The sequence below is a fragment of the Limanda limanda genome, chromosome 14 (genome assembly GCF_963576545.1).
Source record: "Limanda limanda chromosome 14, fLimLim1.1, whole genome shotgun sequence".
Lineage (NCBI taxonomy): Eukaryota > Metazoa > Chordata > Actinopteri > Pleuronectiformes > Pleuronectidae > Limanda > Limanda limanda.
The window spans coordinates 15,743,787-15,757,096 of NC_083649.1; the positions used below are offsets into that span (position 1 = coordinate 15,743,787).

Here is a 13,310-nt window from a genome sequence, read left to right on the forward strand (position 1 = left end):
GACTGTTAACTCCATTATAAAATAGCTTTGAATTAAATTTGATGTTATGTTTAGGGGCCAGTTTTACGAAGTTTAAGTCCATTATTTTGCATCATCAGGATAAGGTGTTTTTTATCTAGTTTGATGTAATGGAGACTTATCCAGGCAATCGTCAGATTCCCTGAAACATCATCTGAATATTGTTTCCATCTCGTCTTAGAAACAAGTGTGAGTTTCCTGTGAAAACAGGCTCTAGACAGTCAGAATGAAAACCACCCCCACCGCACACAACCCGCACCAGAAGGACGACAGCCAAGCTACACCCACTATACACCACAATTTACTGTATCTATGACTCTAATCTGATTATTAAATTCCAGGATGATACATTTGTGTGGGATTTTATCAATGATGATTCATCGCACAGAAATGATATTCAGGATCTCATCAATTTGTCTTGGATCAACATAAATTAACAAGCGAATTAATCAGGCTGAAGACTGAATGTTGCACTTCTAAAACAGTACTGAGCATTAAAGTACGAGGAGAGAAAAAAAACGTGTGTTTACTTCATTTTTTATGACAGATGGTGACAGATGCTCAAGAGCACTTCAGGGATTTCAGTTTTTATTCCTAGAGATAGTCTTGAACAGTAATGGGCTTTACATGTAGCTCAGCAAATGTTATACATGTTTAAACAAAGTTTTAACAGGAGAACCTGACAACCTTGACGATCTCCCTGGGGTGAAATGTATTGAACCAGTAACGGTGCTAATCAATATCACAATTACACACCTTTTTAACAGAGGTGGAGTCGTTTTATGTTGCTTTCCTTAGAGCTTGATTTCTGATAAATTAATAAATGTAATACATTATAAATGAGTAAATACACTCCTAGGTAGAGGCTTTGTAATTCACTGTTAACTGTCAGCATTACAATGAGATTAGAGGGACTACAGCCAACAGCAGACTTAAATTAGGGTGAAAGAGGGGGAATCTAGAGCATCTCCATGGGGGCATAAGAAGCTTGTCTTTGTTGTAGCCCCACTTTTTGATTTGACTGGATGCATTGTTACATTAAAATCCTGCCTGGTGCAGCTTTAAGCATTCTACCCCATGGTAAGTGTAAAGCTCTGCTGCTGCTGCTGCTGTTGTTGCAGCATAGCTACATGGTACTAACACTTGTGTTGAAACTCTTTGGAGGATAGACTTCAAGTGAGCACCAGCAGAAGATGAGTGAATTTCCTGTCTTCTGAGGTTCACAAACAAATATGCATGAAGAAAAACAGATGGACTGTTAGGTCCATTTGTGATAATGCAAATGAGATGAGGGCTGTGTTTGGGGTTTGGCATGCGATGAGAAACTTAAGAGTGAAAATCAACAAAGAGGGCAACAAGGGCTGCATACTGATGGAGTGTGGTGGAGATGATGAAGTTCAGATGACCATCAGAGAGCCTAACCTTCATGATGCTCTGTCAAAGTGACGATGAGGGATGATGCTGTGCGGCAGATGCGACACGCTTCCTTGCATTGGCCTTGAAAGTAGTTGGGTGTGAAGGTTTGCTCCAATAACATCCAGCAGGTGTTCTGGCCTACATACAGTATGTGGAGGGAGGTAAACTCATTTTTACAGTGTTACTGATGGATGAACTAGAGCCTGGTTCACAGGATAGACAGGTTAATAAAAGAGATACACTGAAATATGTTTTCATACCAAAGAAGTTTCATTTAAATTATGTATACTGATACAGCAGAGTAAATATATATTTATAGTGACTTCAAGATGTGGATTTGAAACGTAAAAACTAAAATAGGCCTTAGTAGAGCACTTATCACCACCAAGGCCAAACAGTTCACTTGTCAAAACACACATAAATGAACTAGATCCTGATTTTTATTAGGTTCCGTCATGAATATCAGTCCCCTACATATGCCCCAAGATCCATTAATTATTCTCTAAGAAATCAAAGAAAATTTTTAGAAAAAATTGCCCTATTCCATAACAAATTGGCAAAAAAAATATCATGAAAATCTGTTGATTAGTTTTTGCATATCGACACTAACTAACAAGCCGCAGTAAAAAACACATAACCTCTTTGACATGAGTGTTTAAGTCTAACAGAAGAGCTGGATACCAAACTTGTGCTAAACTGCGTTTATGTATTTCTTGATTATTAATTATCACTTGTGTGCTCTTGATGTATACGTTTCTGTTCAATTTTACATCTATCAAGCACATTTACCTACCTTATCACTGCCATGCACTGTCCTGCATTCAACTAAATTAATTCCTTCTTATGACGCTGTGAAGTGACACGCAGATTTACTGTATCACTCAGCATAAAATCTCCTTGAGTTAATCTAAGCAGGAAATGTTCAAATTAATCCAAACATTAAAAAAAATGAAGGATTCATTATCATTAACAAAAAATGCAAATAGATGAACTTGCCAGAGCTTAAATTTAGGTAAATTTAGAGATGCTTCAGGGACCTTTGATTTACACCTGAGGAGCTGCTGGTGGTTCGTGTCACAGCCTGCACATCGAGTGCATTTGGAGTCTAAGTATCTTTGAAATGATTTTCCTGAGAGGTGAGATTAGCTTTCATTCCATTACCTAACTCATAGCAATTTAAAGCTCAACGTTGGTCCTTGAATTACAAACAGAGATGATGGTAGATAGGGTTTGACATTTGCTCTACATTACGTCGAACCATTGAAGGAGCAGCTTCTTTAGCCAATGTGTAAGTATTATTACAGTACAGGTGCGCCAGCAAATAATCTCCTTATATTCACCTTTCCAGCTGAGTCATTCCTTACAGATGTACTGGTGGCCTTCCATGAAGATACAATGATACAATAACCCCTGTTAGAGGTGTTACTGGATTTAGTTTGTACATTACAAGCAGTTTTGAATTGTTACAGTCTTTTAACCCTCCTGCTAGTGAGAAAAGAACTTCAGGTAAACTAATTTTACAGACATGATTCCATTCCAGTTCCAGTTTTTCCTTCGTGTATCCAGGCCGGTGTTAAGGTAACCGTGGGCATGAGGGGGCAGACAACATATCATAACATAAGAGAAGAAATTCATCCATTATATTTAAATTAGTCTCCTGTTGCACTGTAAAGGCTCCATTATGCTACTACAAATCCGTTACGGACGGACGAACGGACGGAATCGGACGGACACTTTTTCATTTATACCTCTCCGTGTTGAAAACAATTCACCACCAGAACAGTAGGTGGCGCAACGGAAGACAAGCTTGGAGAAGCCTACCTCACGAGTAATCAGAAGAAGTCCACGCTGTTTATTTACTTACTCCCCACTTCCTTCACACACAGTGTAGGCTACGATGGCAACTAAATAAAATAAAGTGACACCCAGCAGGTCAAAATGCTGATGTAATCGTTTATTAGCGCAGCGGTTCCCCGGTCTTGTTTCCGAACTGTGTTGCTAATTCCACAGCTTGAAGCTCCGTGTAGCCTCAAGCTACACAGAGCCAGCTAGCTTCATCCCCAGCTTCCACACACAGTCAGCAGGGACTCCCGACACTAACTACTACTACCCAGTGTTTGCTTCTAACCTGACGGTATTGTAGAAACAGTGTCATGATAGAAGTGGAATTAAAGTCGTGACGGCGACCGCAGTTAGCATGGTGGCTAGCCTGCTAGCCTAGCCCGCTAGCGGCGCTTTGAAAGCTCGTTATAACCGTATGTGACCGTGCACACATGACGTCAGTGCTCTAACGAGCCACCGTCAGACGGACAACTCCGCTGGCTTAACACACACGTCACATTAATCGTAGAATCATAGTTGTGTTTGTTGTGATAGGAAGCAGGAAGTTTGAGGTCCGGAAATGACGTCGTACGGAAATGATGTCGTTTGCGGACCAATCACAGCCAAGGGCTGTCCGTACGCTATCCGAAATATCCACGGATAGTTAGAAAAATCAGAGGTGCACGAAAAGCTGTCCGAGGCGCTCGGAGAGGGCGTTCCACGGCAGATAGGGCGGTCCTATCTGTCCGTTTTAGAAAAAACTGAGAGGCGTAAATCGGCCTTAAGAGAAAACATCTTTAAGTTTTGGAAGAGACATTGATACTTCTGTGGCCTTTAAATGCATTTATGTAAAACTATTGGGTTTCATAAAACCTAACGGACTTAGATTTAAGTGTATGGTAATTGTTTGGTGCTTACTTGAATGAAATCATACAAAAAGTAAATGGGGGTAATTATTCATTCAGAGCTGCTTGCAATAGTTCAGGCTGAACCACAGGGAAGACATATCACCAATATTAATTGCATACCTGTGGTGCAACATTCCTTTGTATCATAGCATCCATAGTTTGCTGGATGTTCTCCTGACACTAGTGCTGATGTTAACATGTTTACATAGTAGATTTAATGTTTATTTTTCAGTCACAGCACTAGATGCATAGTTTTATTTGGATCTGCACCACTCATGAATTTCAGTTCCCTCTACATGCCAGATTTTCAAGATCCATGAATTAGCATTTAACAAAAATGTTCGAAAATGTGGTAAAAATTTTGCAAAGAAAAAAATAAAACTTGGATTCTCCTCCAGATCCAACACAAAATGTAATGGGTTCTTCCCTGACTCATACCACATTCTCTCCTCAAGCTTTGTGATAATCTGTTCATTAGTTTTTGCTTGAACCTGCCAAGTAACAGCAAACAAACAACCACTTGCAGGTAAAAACAGACCCGGCTTGGCGGGAGTCGCACACACTGCACTACCAAAGGCCTGTAGCCAAGACCAGACAGTATATCACGATGAGTGAATTAGTGTGAAATTGTGCAGCGTATGAACCCTGTGTTCAAATTTATTGACAGAGAAAAAATATAACCCCTGTTCTGCTTGTCGTCCCGCCGCCTCGCAAATCACAAGCTCAGTTTATAGCTGATGCGGATGGCCACACACGAGGGTGGAGTGTGAGCCCAGCTGTCATTGAAAGTGAGGAGATGCAGTTTCATTTAAACGCTGGGATAATGGTGCCGATTTTCCAAGAGTCTCTCCTTGAAGGCATTCGTCCTCTTACACTCGGATGTAACGGAAATAGTTTTCAAGAATCGGAGAGAGAGCTGGAGAGCCAAGTAGCATCTGGCCAATCATAACCTTAAGTGTGTGTCAATGTCCAGTCGTCAGTCGGACACAAATGGTTGTATACTCCACCCAAAGTGTTATTTGGATGCTCGGATAGCTTCGCTCTCTACCATGGCCAGATTTCCTTCCTCCTACAGGCTCGAGTGTTCAGAACAGCAATAAACGATATTGATTTCCAACATGATCTTATATGACCTAGTTTTGATGATAAGAGTATAACCCCGGCCCTCAGACTCCCCTTATATGCCGGCGTATAGGTGTTTGGGGGAAGGGGGTTTATGAAGCCATACCCGACCATCCATCTGACAAGCACACTGGCCCCTGAAGGCATCATCATCTTGGGCAGAAGTTCTCTGGTTTGATTGTCGCAGGACTCCGAGCTGCCTGTTCGCATAGTGATCATTAAATGAGGGACGGATTTATATCTGAAACACAACGAGCAATATTTAACTAGCAGGGAAAATGTTAAGTGTGTCCTCCTCTGCTTCGACTCTCGGTGAGAAACGTCTGAAAATAGTCTTTTACATCACATCGGCAGTATTTTCACTTTTTATAATAGAGCCTCTTATCTAGTCTTCATCCTCTTCCAGATAAATTAGTCTCGGGCTCTGCTCAGTATATCTGAACGTGGAGATACTCTGCACAATGATACAATGTGCCGGTAAGAAGAGCCGTACCTAGCTCTCTGCAGAAAGGACATGTTGTAACGCACCCAGAGCAGCGACTGTCACATCCCCCCACCAGTGGGACAGAAGGCGACATGGCAACATGAACGTTGGTCATGCAGGAGAGGGGGAGGCAGCAAGGAACTCGGCCTACTTTGAGCTGTGATTCATGTTGTTTACTATTCTTTACAAGTTTTAGATTGTGATTGTTTTCCTTGAATAAAAGGCTAACAGATATAGTAAGGTTTAATTGTAGCAATTATGCAGCAGTTGTTCAGCTCGGTATTCTTTTGTCCATATGTAATTGGTGGTATACAGGTACATAATGTTTAATCCGAGTTTATTTTAATGTGGCAGTGCCAAAATGAAGACAAATCTCGGGTTTCCTTTTCATAAACCTGTAATCATGGAAGGGTGATATCAACAACTATTCATTTTCTCTCCTCTGCACCCCCACGCTGCTGCTTCCCTTTATTGACAGACTCACTTTTTTTCCTCATTTTTACCCACCCCCCTCACTTTCTCCTCTATCTTCATCTCTGTTTCACTCCTTTTCTTTCTTGCTGTCTCAGTGTAATGTGATCCTGGACCGATGCTGGCAGCCCCGACCGTGGCACCGCAATCTCTGCTCTGGTTGCTAGGCAGCCCTGTCTGAGACAGGGGGCTCGGTGAAGCACCTCCCTTTCCGTCTGCGTCCCCCCCAAAAAAAGAGAAAGGCGAGAGGAAAGTGGCGGGGTTGGCCATCAGGGCATCAGCCAAAATTCAAATGATCTTCTTTGAATTTCTCAGTCTTCAGATCGGACTGCTTCACATCTGCAGTGCAGCAGTGCATGTTGTGTGTGTGTGTGGGGGGGGGGGCTTTAGGGGGAGTAGAAAAAACGCAAGCGCTGTCACACAGGACAGTGGGAGAGACCTCCACTGTGATGCTGCCCACCTTCTGATGCGGTTGTGATGGAAAATGCCGTGTGCATATATTGTGTCATCACACCTAGAATGAAGCCTACCATGTGTGTGGAGCCCAGTGGGCTGCTGGCAGGCCGCCCAGGTGTGGGAGATCGGTCGGGGAGTGAGGTTACGAGGAAGAAGCTGCGTGATCTGCTGCTGTAGAGCCGCTATGACTCACAGGCTCTAGTTGCTCCATGTGGTTGTGGAGGACGATCACTTTGCTCAACACAATGGCAACATTCTGAGGCTCGGTTTTATATCATGTCCCCACTTTGCACATGGAGGCGTCGCACATGTTATGTGGTAGAAGATATTAATATAGACGGTCCACATTCATCTGTGATGGACATACTGCTCTGGGGGTTGGGTGAATCTGACATTTTGTCATGTGTTTGGAATCAGAATCAGAATCAAAATCAGAAGGTATTTATTGCCAAGTAGGTTTACACCTACCTGGAATTTGCTCTGGTTATTGGTGCATACAATGAACATAGAAACATAAAAGCACAATAAATACAACACACATAAGAAAAACAATAAAAAACAATATATAAAATAAAAATGTATAAAAGATAAAAGATATAAAAAGGAAAGTAAAAAGTGAAATGCAAAATGCAAACAGTAGAACAGTGTCAAATTGCAATTTGCAATGTAATGCAATATAATATAATATAATATGTGTTAATTTAACAGAGCTGAGACATGAATGAGAGGCTGATGTTGGATTCTGTTCATCTGTGATCTTAACCTTATCATAGCCTAACACGATGACTATTCGTTGTTTTGAAGTAATAAACCTTATACTCCATCCGACCTGCCACTGCTAACAGTCTTGTTTGTGTCTGTGTGTGTGTAGAAGTACAGGTACCAGGATGAGGAGACGCCCCCCTTGGAGCACAGTCCAGCACATCTGGCTCCAGGAAAAAGTGCAGAGATGCTTCATATGAGCGACAAGAACCTTGCTGCCATGGAGGCCATACATGGCTACACGCCACACACACATATCTCTCCTGTCAAGGTAGGACGGACACACACACACACTCAGTGATGTACATTGCTGATCAATAGCTGACACTAATACAGTCAGTCAGCAGAGGACGGAGCTTGTTTTGACCCGATTAAGTCGTGACATTGGTGTAGTGAGCCACTTTAGTCCTGTAGGTAATTGTATAGATTTTAGGGATTGAGGTGATATCTAAACAAATCCCAGTGAAATAAAACATTCAAATTATGTCCCTTAATATGTTAACAAATGATTTAGCATAGCAATGTTATGTACATTACAGTCATAATATGCTCTAAGCTTGTTAAAGCTCTCTATACGTTCAATATGTTGTCTGTTTTGAAATCCTGATATTTTTCACAATAAATACTTTAATGGGTATATAATATATTTATGAGGTAATCTGGCCCTCGACCTGCTTATTGAGTAACTTGATATTAGAGTTTAACAGCTTGGAAATCAAAGTGCAAGTGGGAACTATAGACGTATTGAGGACTGAGTAATCTGATCAGTGGAACCATTAAAAGGATCAGGCGAGAAATCAGTTTAGCCTAACTGAATTATAACAACAGTAACGATTACAGTGGTCACTGACTGATGAAATACAATTTCTTACGATTGGTTGTGTAAAGCAAATGTTAAATGTTAGAAGATCCAACAGTGGCATAAGTGTAGCCACAGTATAAGGGGCCAATATTGTAGCAATATTATACGTGTGTGTCTGTGTGTATGTGTGTGTTTGTCTGTTTGTGCAACTGTATCACAATCCATGTGTGCGTAATCAGATTTGTTAACATGTTAAAAATCTGTAAATGTGTAATGAGATTTAGAAGTGTATTGAGATTTGCACATTTACAAATCTGGTTACACACACATGGATTGAGATAGTGACACAACTCTCTACACACACACACACACATATATACAAATTGCTACTATATTGGCCCCATATATAATACTATGATAAGTTTATTTTCTCTTAGAGTAGAAGATATGTTACACTGGTTTGATGGCCACTGTTTTTGGACTATTTTTTTATGAAAAATTAATAATTCAGGTTATGTCCTATTTTCTTTTACAATTCTACTGTAAGAACTACACGATCGTGTGCAGGGTTGTTCGGCCTTGGTGGAGGAATGCCCTCTATTGAATTCTGTTCATGTTCTTCTCACCTGAGACAAATGTCTTGCATTGAAAATGTCTCTCTATGGGACAGAGAGGAGGCATCGACACACAGAGGACACAGGAGCTACTGGTCACAGAGTCCAAAGATACAGCTGACATCAGTCGGAACACGAGCACAGTCACTTTGCCTGCAGTGCAATAATGATTACACACTGTAGGTGTTGTAGCTACAAGTGCGAGCAGGTGTAAGCTCTAATGCTCACTTAATAACGATCCGTCTCATATGCCCACACATGTTATTCAACAGCCTCACCGGATATTAAGACTTCAGAGCTCCTGTATGTATTTGCTTTGAGGGGTAAGCGTTTCCAGATTTCCCACAGGGCCGCACAGTGAAGTCGCTGGGGAGCAGATATGTCCATTAAAATCTTCCCTGTTAATGAGTGGATAGGATGAGTTAGTGTGCTTTACACAGCCTCCATTTAAAACATGCAGAGCGTGTTCAGCGTGAGCGATGGTGGCCATGGAAGCTTCTCCTTGCTGGTGCTGAGAGAAACTGAAAGGTTGAGTGGTGGCATCGAAGATTCTGTTTAGGGCGTCATACGGGACACTAGAAACAATTCATTATGTTAAATAGCACAGAACTAACTCTCACAGCCGCAGAATTTTGAGTTATCATCATATCAGTGTATCTTACGAGTTACACATCACGTTACTGATTATATTCTGTTACTTTTTGTTCATTGCTCCTTAGTCACCTGGACAGAAACTGAACAATCTGCAAGTGAAGCGAAATAATCCAAATAAAGGTCACTTACTGCTTTTGGTCTGTATATAAAAGTTATATTACCTGACTGCTGCCCAAAAGTGAAGCCAAAGTGCCTTGGTCGCCCCCTGGTGGGGGGCTGTAGTAAAGGCGGTATATTCTCCCACTTTAAATGTCAAGGTACACATTAAATACATTTTTCTTAAAGACGCTTTCTGTCATTTCAGGCAGTTAGCTTAATTTGTTATTTGAGGCTATAAAATTGGGTGACGTTTAATGATTAACAGCTGAAACTAACTTTCTTTATTCGGATGTGCATATCAGCGGGTCGTCGATACCATGGCTTAACACCACAATCACTACTGTGCAGGATCTGGCTCCAAGTTTTGTGAGAAGCACAAGATGGCTGCACCTGTATCCATAATATTAAAGGAGGAAGAGGAGACTTTGATTACACTGATCGCCAGTATCTAAAATCCACCACTGATATCAGCTACCAGGAAAACTTCAACCGACTATAACCAAAACAGAGAGAAACAAACTCCAGACAAGATTTGGTCGTGGTTGTTTGGTCTAACAGTGTCCGTATGTCTCTGAGTGACTGGAGCTGCTTTGTCAGGTGTCAGTCCAGCAGCTGCTGCAGACAACACAGAGTGTGACAGCCGAGTTTGCACGTGTCAGCCTGATATAATGTATGATGCTGTTGGACCAGTTTTCAGGGATATTTTGGGTGCGATGTACTGAAGCAATCAGGGAGATCCAATAAAGAATATATGACATAGTGTTCTATCATGAGCTTTGTTACACAAGCACAATGAAATTATCTCCCCAGAGAGATGTCCCCTTCTGACCTTTCTTGCTGGTTTGATAAACTCCCTTTGTCCCAGTGGAGTTTGCCTTTCACCAGGGGATCAGTAAGCACCATTTATCCGGCTGACGGGGAAAGAGACTGTGTCCTTTCTCTAAAATACACCATTACAATGTTATTCAAGTCTGTTTAAGAGAAAAATGTAAATGTGATGTCTGACCTCCAGTGTTTCACATCCATTATGTGAGTGATTCAGTTATTTCCCAGAGGCCTTGCGCCTTCAGAGTTTCTAAATGATGACTATCGCAGTAGAACTATGAGTTGACACACAGGAATTATCACTTATGCCAAATTATTATTACAAACAAAAAGCAAGAAGTTAAAATCTGTAACAAGTCTTTGAATAAATGTCATTAAAAGATTAGGTGTGTGATTTATTATGTTTTTTTTCTTACGGCAAATATATTTAAGAAACCACAAACAGTCAGAGGATCATATCTACTGACTGTAAGTATTGATCATGTAGCCAAAGTCTAGTTTAGTTAAATCCTCTGTGTCACACCTCCTGTGTCCAGAACCTGTTAATATCACATGATTAAGCCACTCCATTGCAAATGGCCCTTACTTTAAATAAACATGAGGGCATTGCAGTTAATTTTGAATCACTCTCAGTCTCTCATGAGCTTTTCAACTGCCATAAATATTCACTAGCTCAATAATAAGTGTTAATCCACCTCTAAAAATAGTCCCTAACCAATGCTCTATTAAGTCCTTTTTGAGGAACCTTTGCTAAAAGCCACAGTCACTGGCTGTTTTATAAAATTATCTAAAAAACGACTTTTAAAAAATGTAAAAAAGTTTGTTCAAGCTTGATGCTGACAAGTTAAAGCATAAACAATTTGCAACTTTCTTTTTCAAAATGATTTTTTGTGTGTTTTTGCATTCTATCGAGTGTGTATCGACTGGGAGGCACAAACACGACAGAGAAAGTGGAAAATGGAGAGCCAGATAGTTGGTTTTAGCCTTTCATGAGATTTGTTGACAATAATAAAAAATATAATTAATAATCACGACAGTTGCTACCTTTTGTCAGTTCTGATGCTATAGATGAGACATTTGTTTGGGCTTAGCGGGTAAGATCTTTAATTGTTTGTTTTTATTATTCAAGGCAATGTTAAAAGTGTAGGCAGTCAGCACCTCAGAGGTAAACACTTGAATCAAGGATCTTCATTAGGCATCATAAGTAGAAGATATTAGAATATGCACAATACTCATCAACATATTGTTGTTTGTGTCACGTTTCTGCTCTTCACTGTGGCTGCACTGCACGTCCATGTCCGTAAGAGTCTCCATTGTTCTGACTCCCAATGTGTTTCATTGAAATCAGAGAATAAAGGGCATTTTTGCTGGATAGCTGCTGTTGAAGTGATCAGCGATAATGGAAGGAGCTTAAACAAGTTGCAGAGTGAATTCGTTGACCACCCATCATCCGTCAGTGGTGTTTGTATAACAGGATTTTCTCCTTAATTAGCTCGGTATTATTCATGCATTTTTCTTATCACACTTCTCTTAGGCCAAGGAGCTTTCGTGAGTCTTGATGTTGTTTTGCCAACCATCAGCAATAAGTAAATTCATTTTTGAGTTCATGTGAAATTACTACATGTCACCATATTGAACTCTTAGACTATGCTAATGAAGAGTGTTTTGTATATTATGTAATATGCACTATCCTGTACTTAATGAATTTCCTGACATCATGTCCCTGAAAATAACAGAGTCCAAAATAAGCAAGAACATTTCAGTTGTATATTTGGCGACATATCCAGACATTACAGGTACAACTTTACATAAAGTACACAGATTTTATATAGCTAGATTTCAAATTGGAGCGGCATCATAAATTAACATTAGATATTTCCTCCATCTGCTGCTCACTGAATCAAAACTCAAAATATAAACGTGTAATGGCAGCTCGAAAATCAATAATAACATTGTTATTAAAAACGAACAATGCAGCAAAATTCCATCTTGAGGATGTTTTCTCCTATCGTATATAAAGGTGCATGTTGATGTTGTTCACGATGTTTGGGAACCAGGATCGGCCCTATTTCTATTTCTGGAATGCTGCCATTATTTATGAAGTCTTGTGTTTCTCTTCAGGGAGAGCGGAACGCACTATGAAGTTTAAAGGTCCAGAGTAGACACACTTAGTTCAAAGTGAATTGTTTGCATGAATAACAATATGTATAAAAAAAAAAAAAACACACGCATAAAAATATACATAAATAAAGGTAAAGCAGTGTGAGGCTTCGATGACAGTGGAAAAAGACTGGCTGAGGAGCCATTTTGTTTTTTACCCACTCATGTGAACATAGTGTACTCTGCTGTATTCTCATATGTAATACAAGACATGCGTATTAACATTTTATGCTTGATGAGCTCTAAATGCAGTGAGTGTAGTAAATTAATAAATCTGAGGATGATGAAGAATATGAGGATTATGTTTTTGCTCTTTGTGATTGATGAAGATTTGGATTAAGAGTCACTTACAATGACGATTGTGACAAAGGGAGTAAGGCTAGATGATGATAATTTAAGCACTAGTGTGTTGCTTCCTCACACAGTGATATGCAACGCTTGAGGACTTTGGCAAAATCTGGAGGGCACTACATCAAATACCCCACCCCCCCAAATAACAACATGATACCAAGCCACATCATTCCAATCTTCAAACTGTTCATTGGTATCAAAATCGTAAACAAAGTTCCCCACCACCATCCCAAACACATCATACTCACACATTATATACGCTCTAGTCTCCAACCAAACTATTTAACTTTTGAAAGTTAAGGGGGGTTCTCAGTCAGCTGGGGGTCCTCCTGGTTACGATTGTCTCT

At 40.4% G+C, this 13,310-nt stretch overlaps 1 protein-coding gene across 1 annotated transcript in view; it reads left to right on the top strand.

The window, feature by feature from the left end:
* LOC133019552 (disks large homolog 4-like) overlaps nucleotides 1–13,310 on the top strand; it is an 84,524-nt gene that overhangs the window by 47,147 nt on the left and 24,067 nt on the right. Inside the window, exon 4 of the mRNA XM_061086076.1 lies at nucleotides 7,568–7,729. Coding sequence (XP_060942059.1) covers nucleotides 7,646–7,729 — 84 coding nt within the window. The 5' untranslated portion in view covers nucleotides 7,568–7,645. The remainder of the gene's footprint in view (nucleotides 1–7,567; nucleotides 7,730–13,310) is intronic.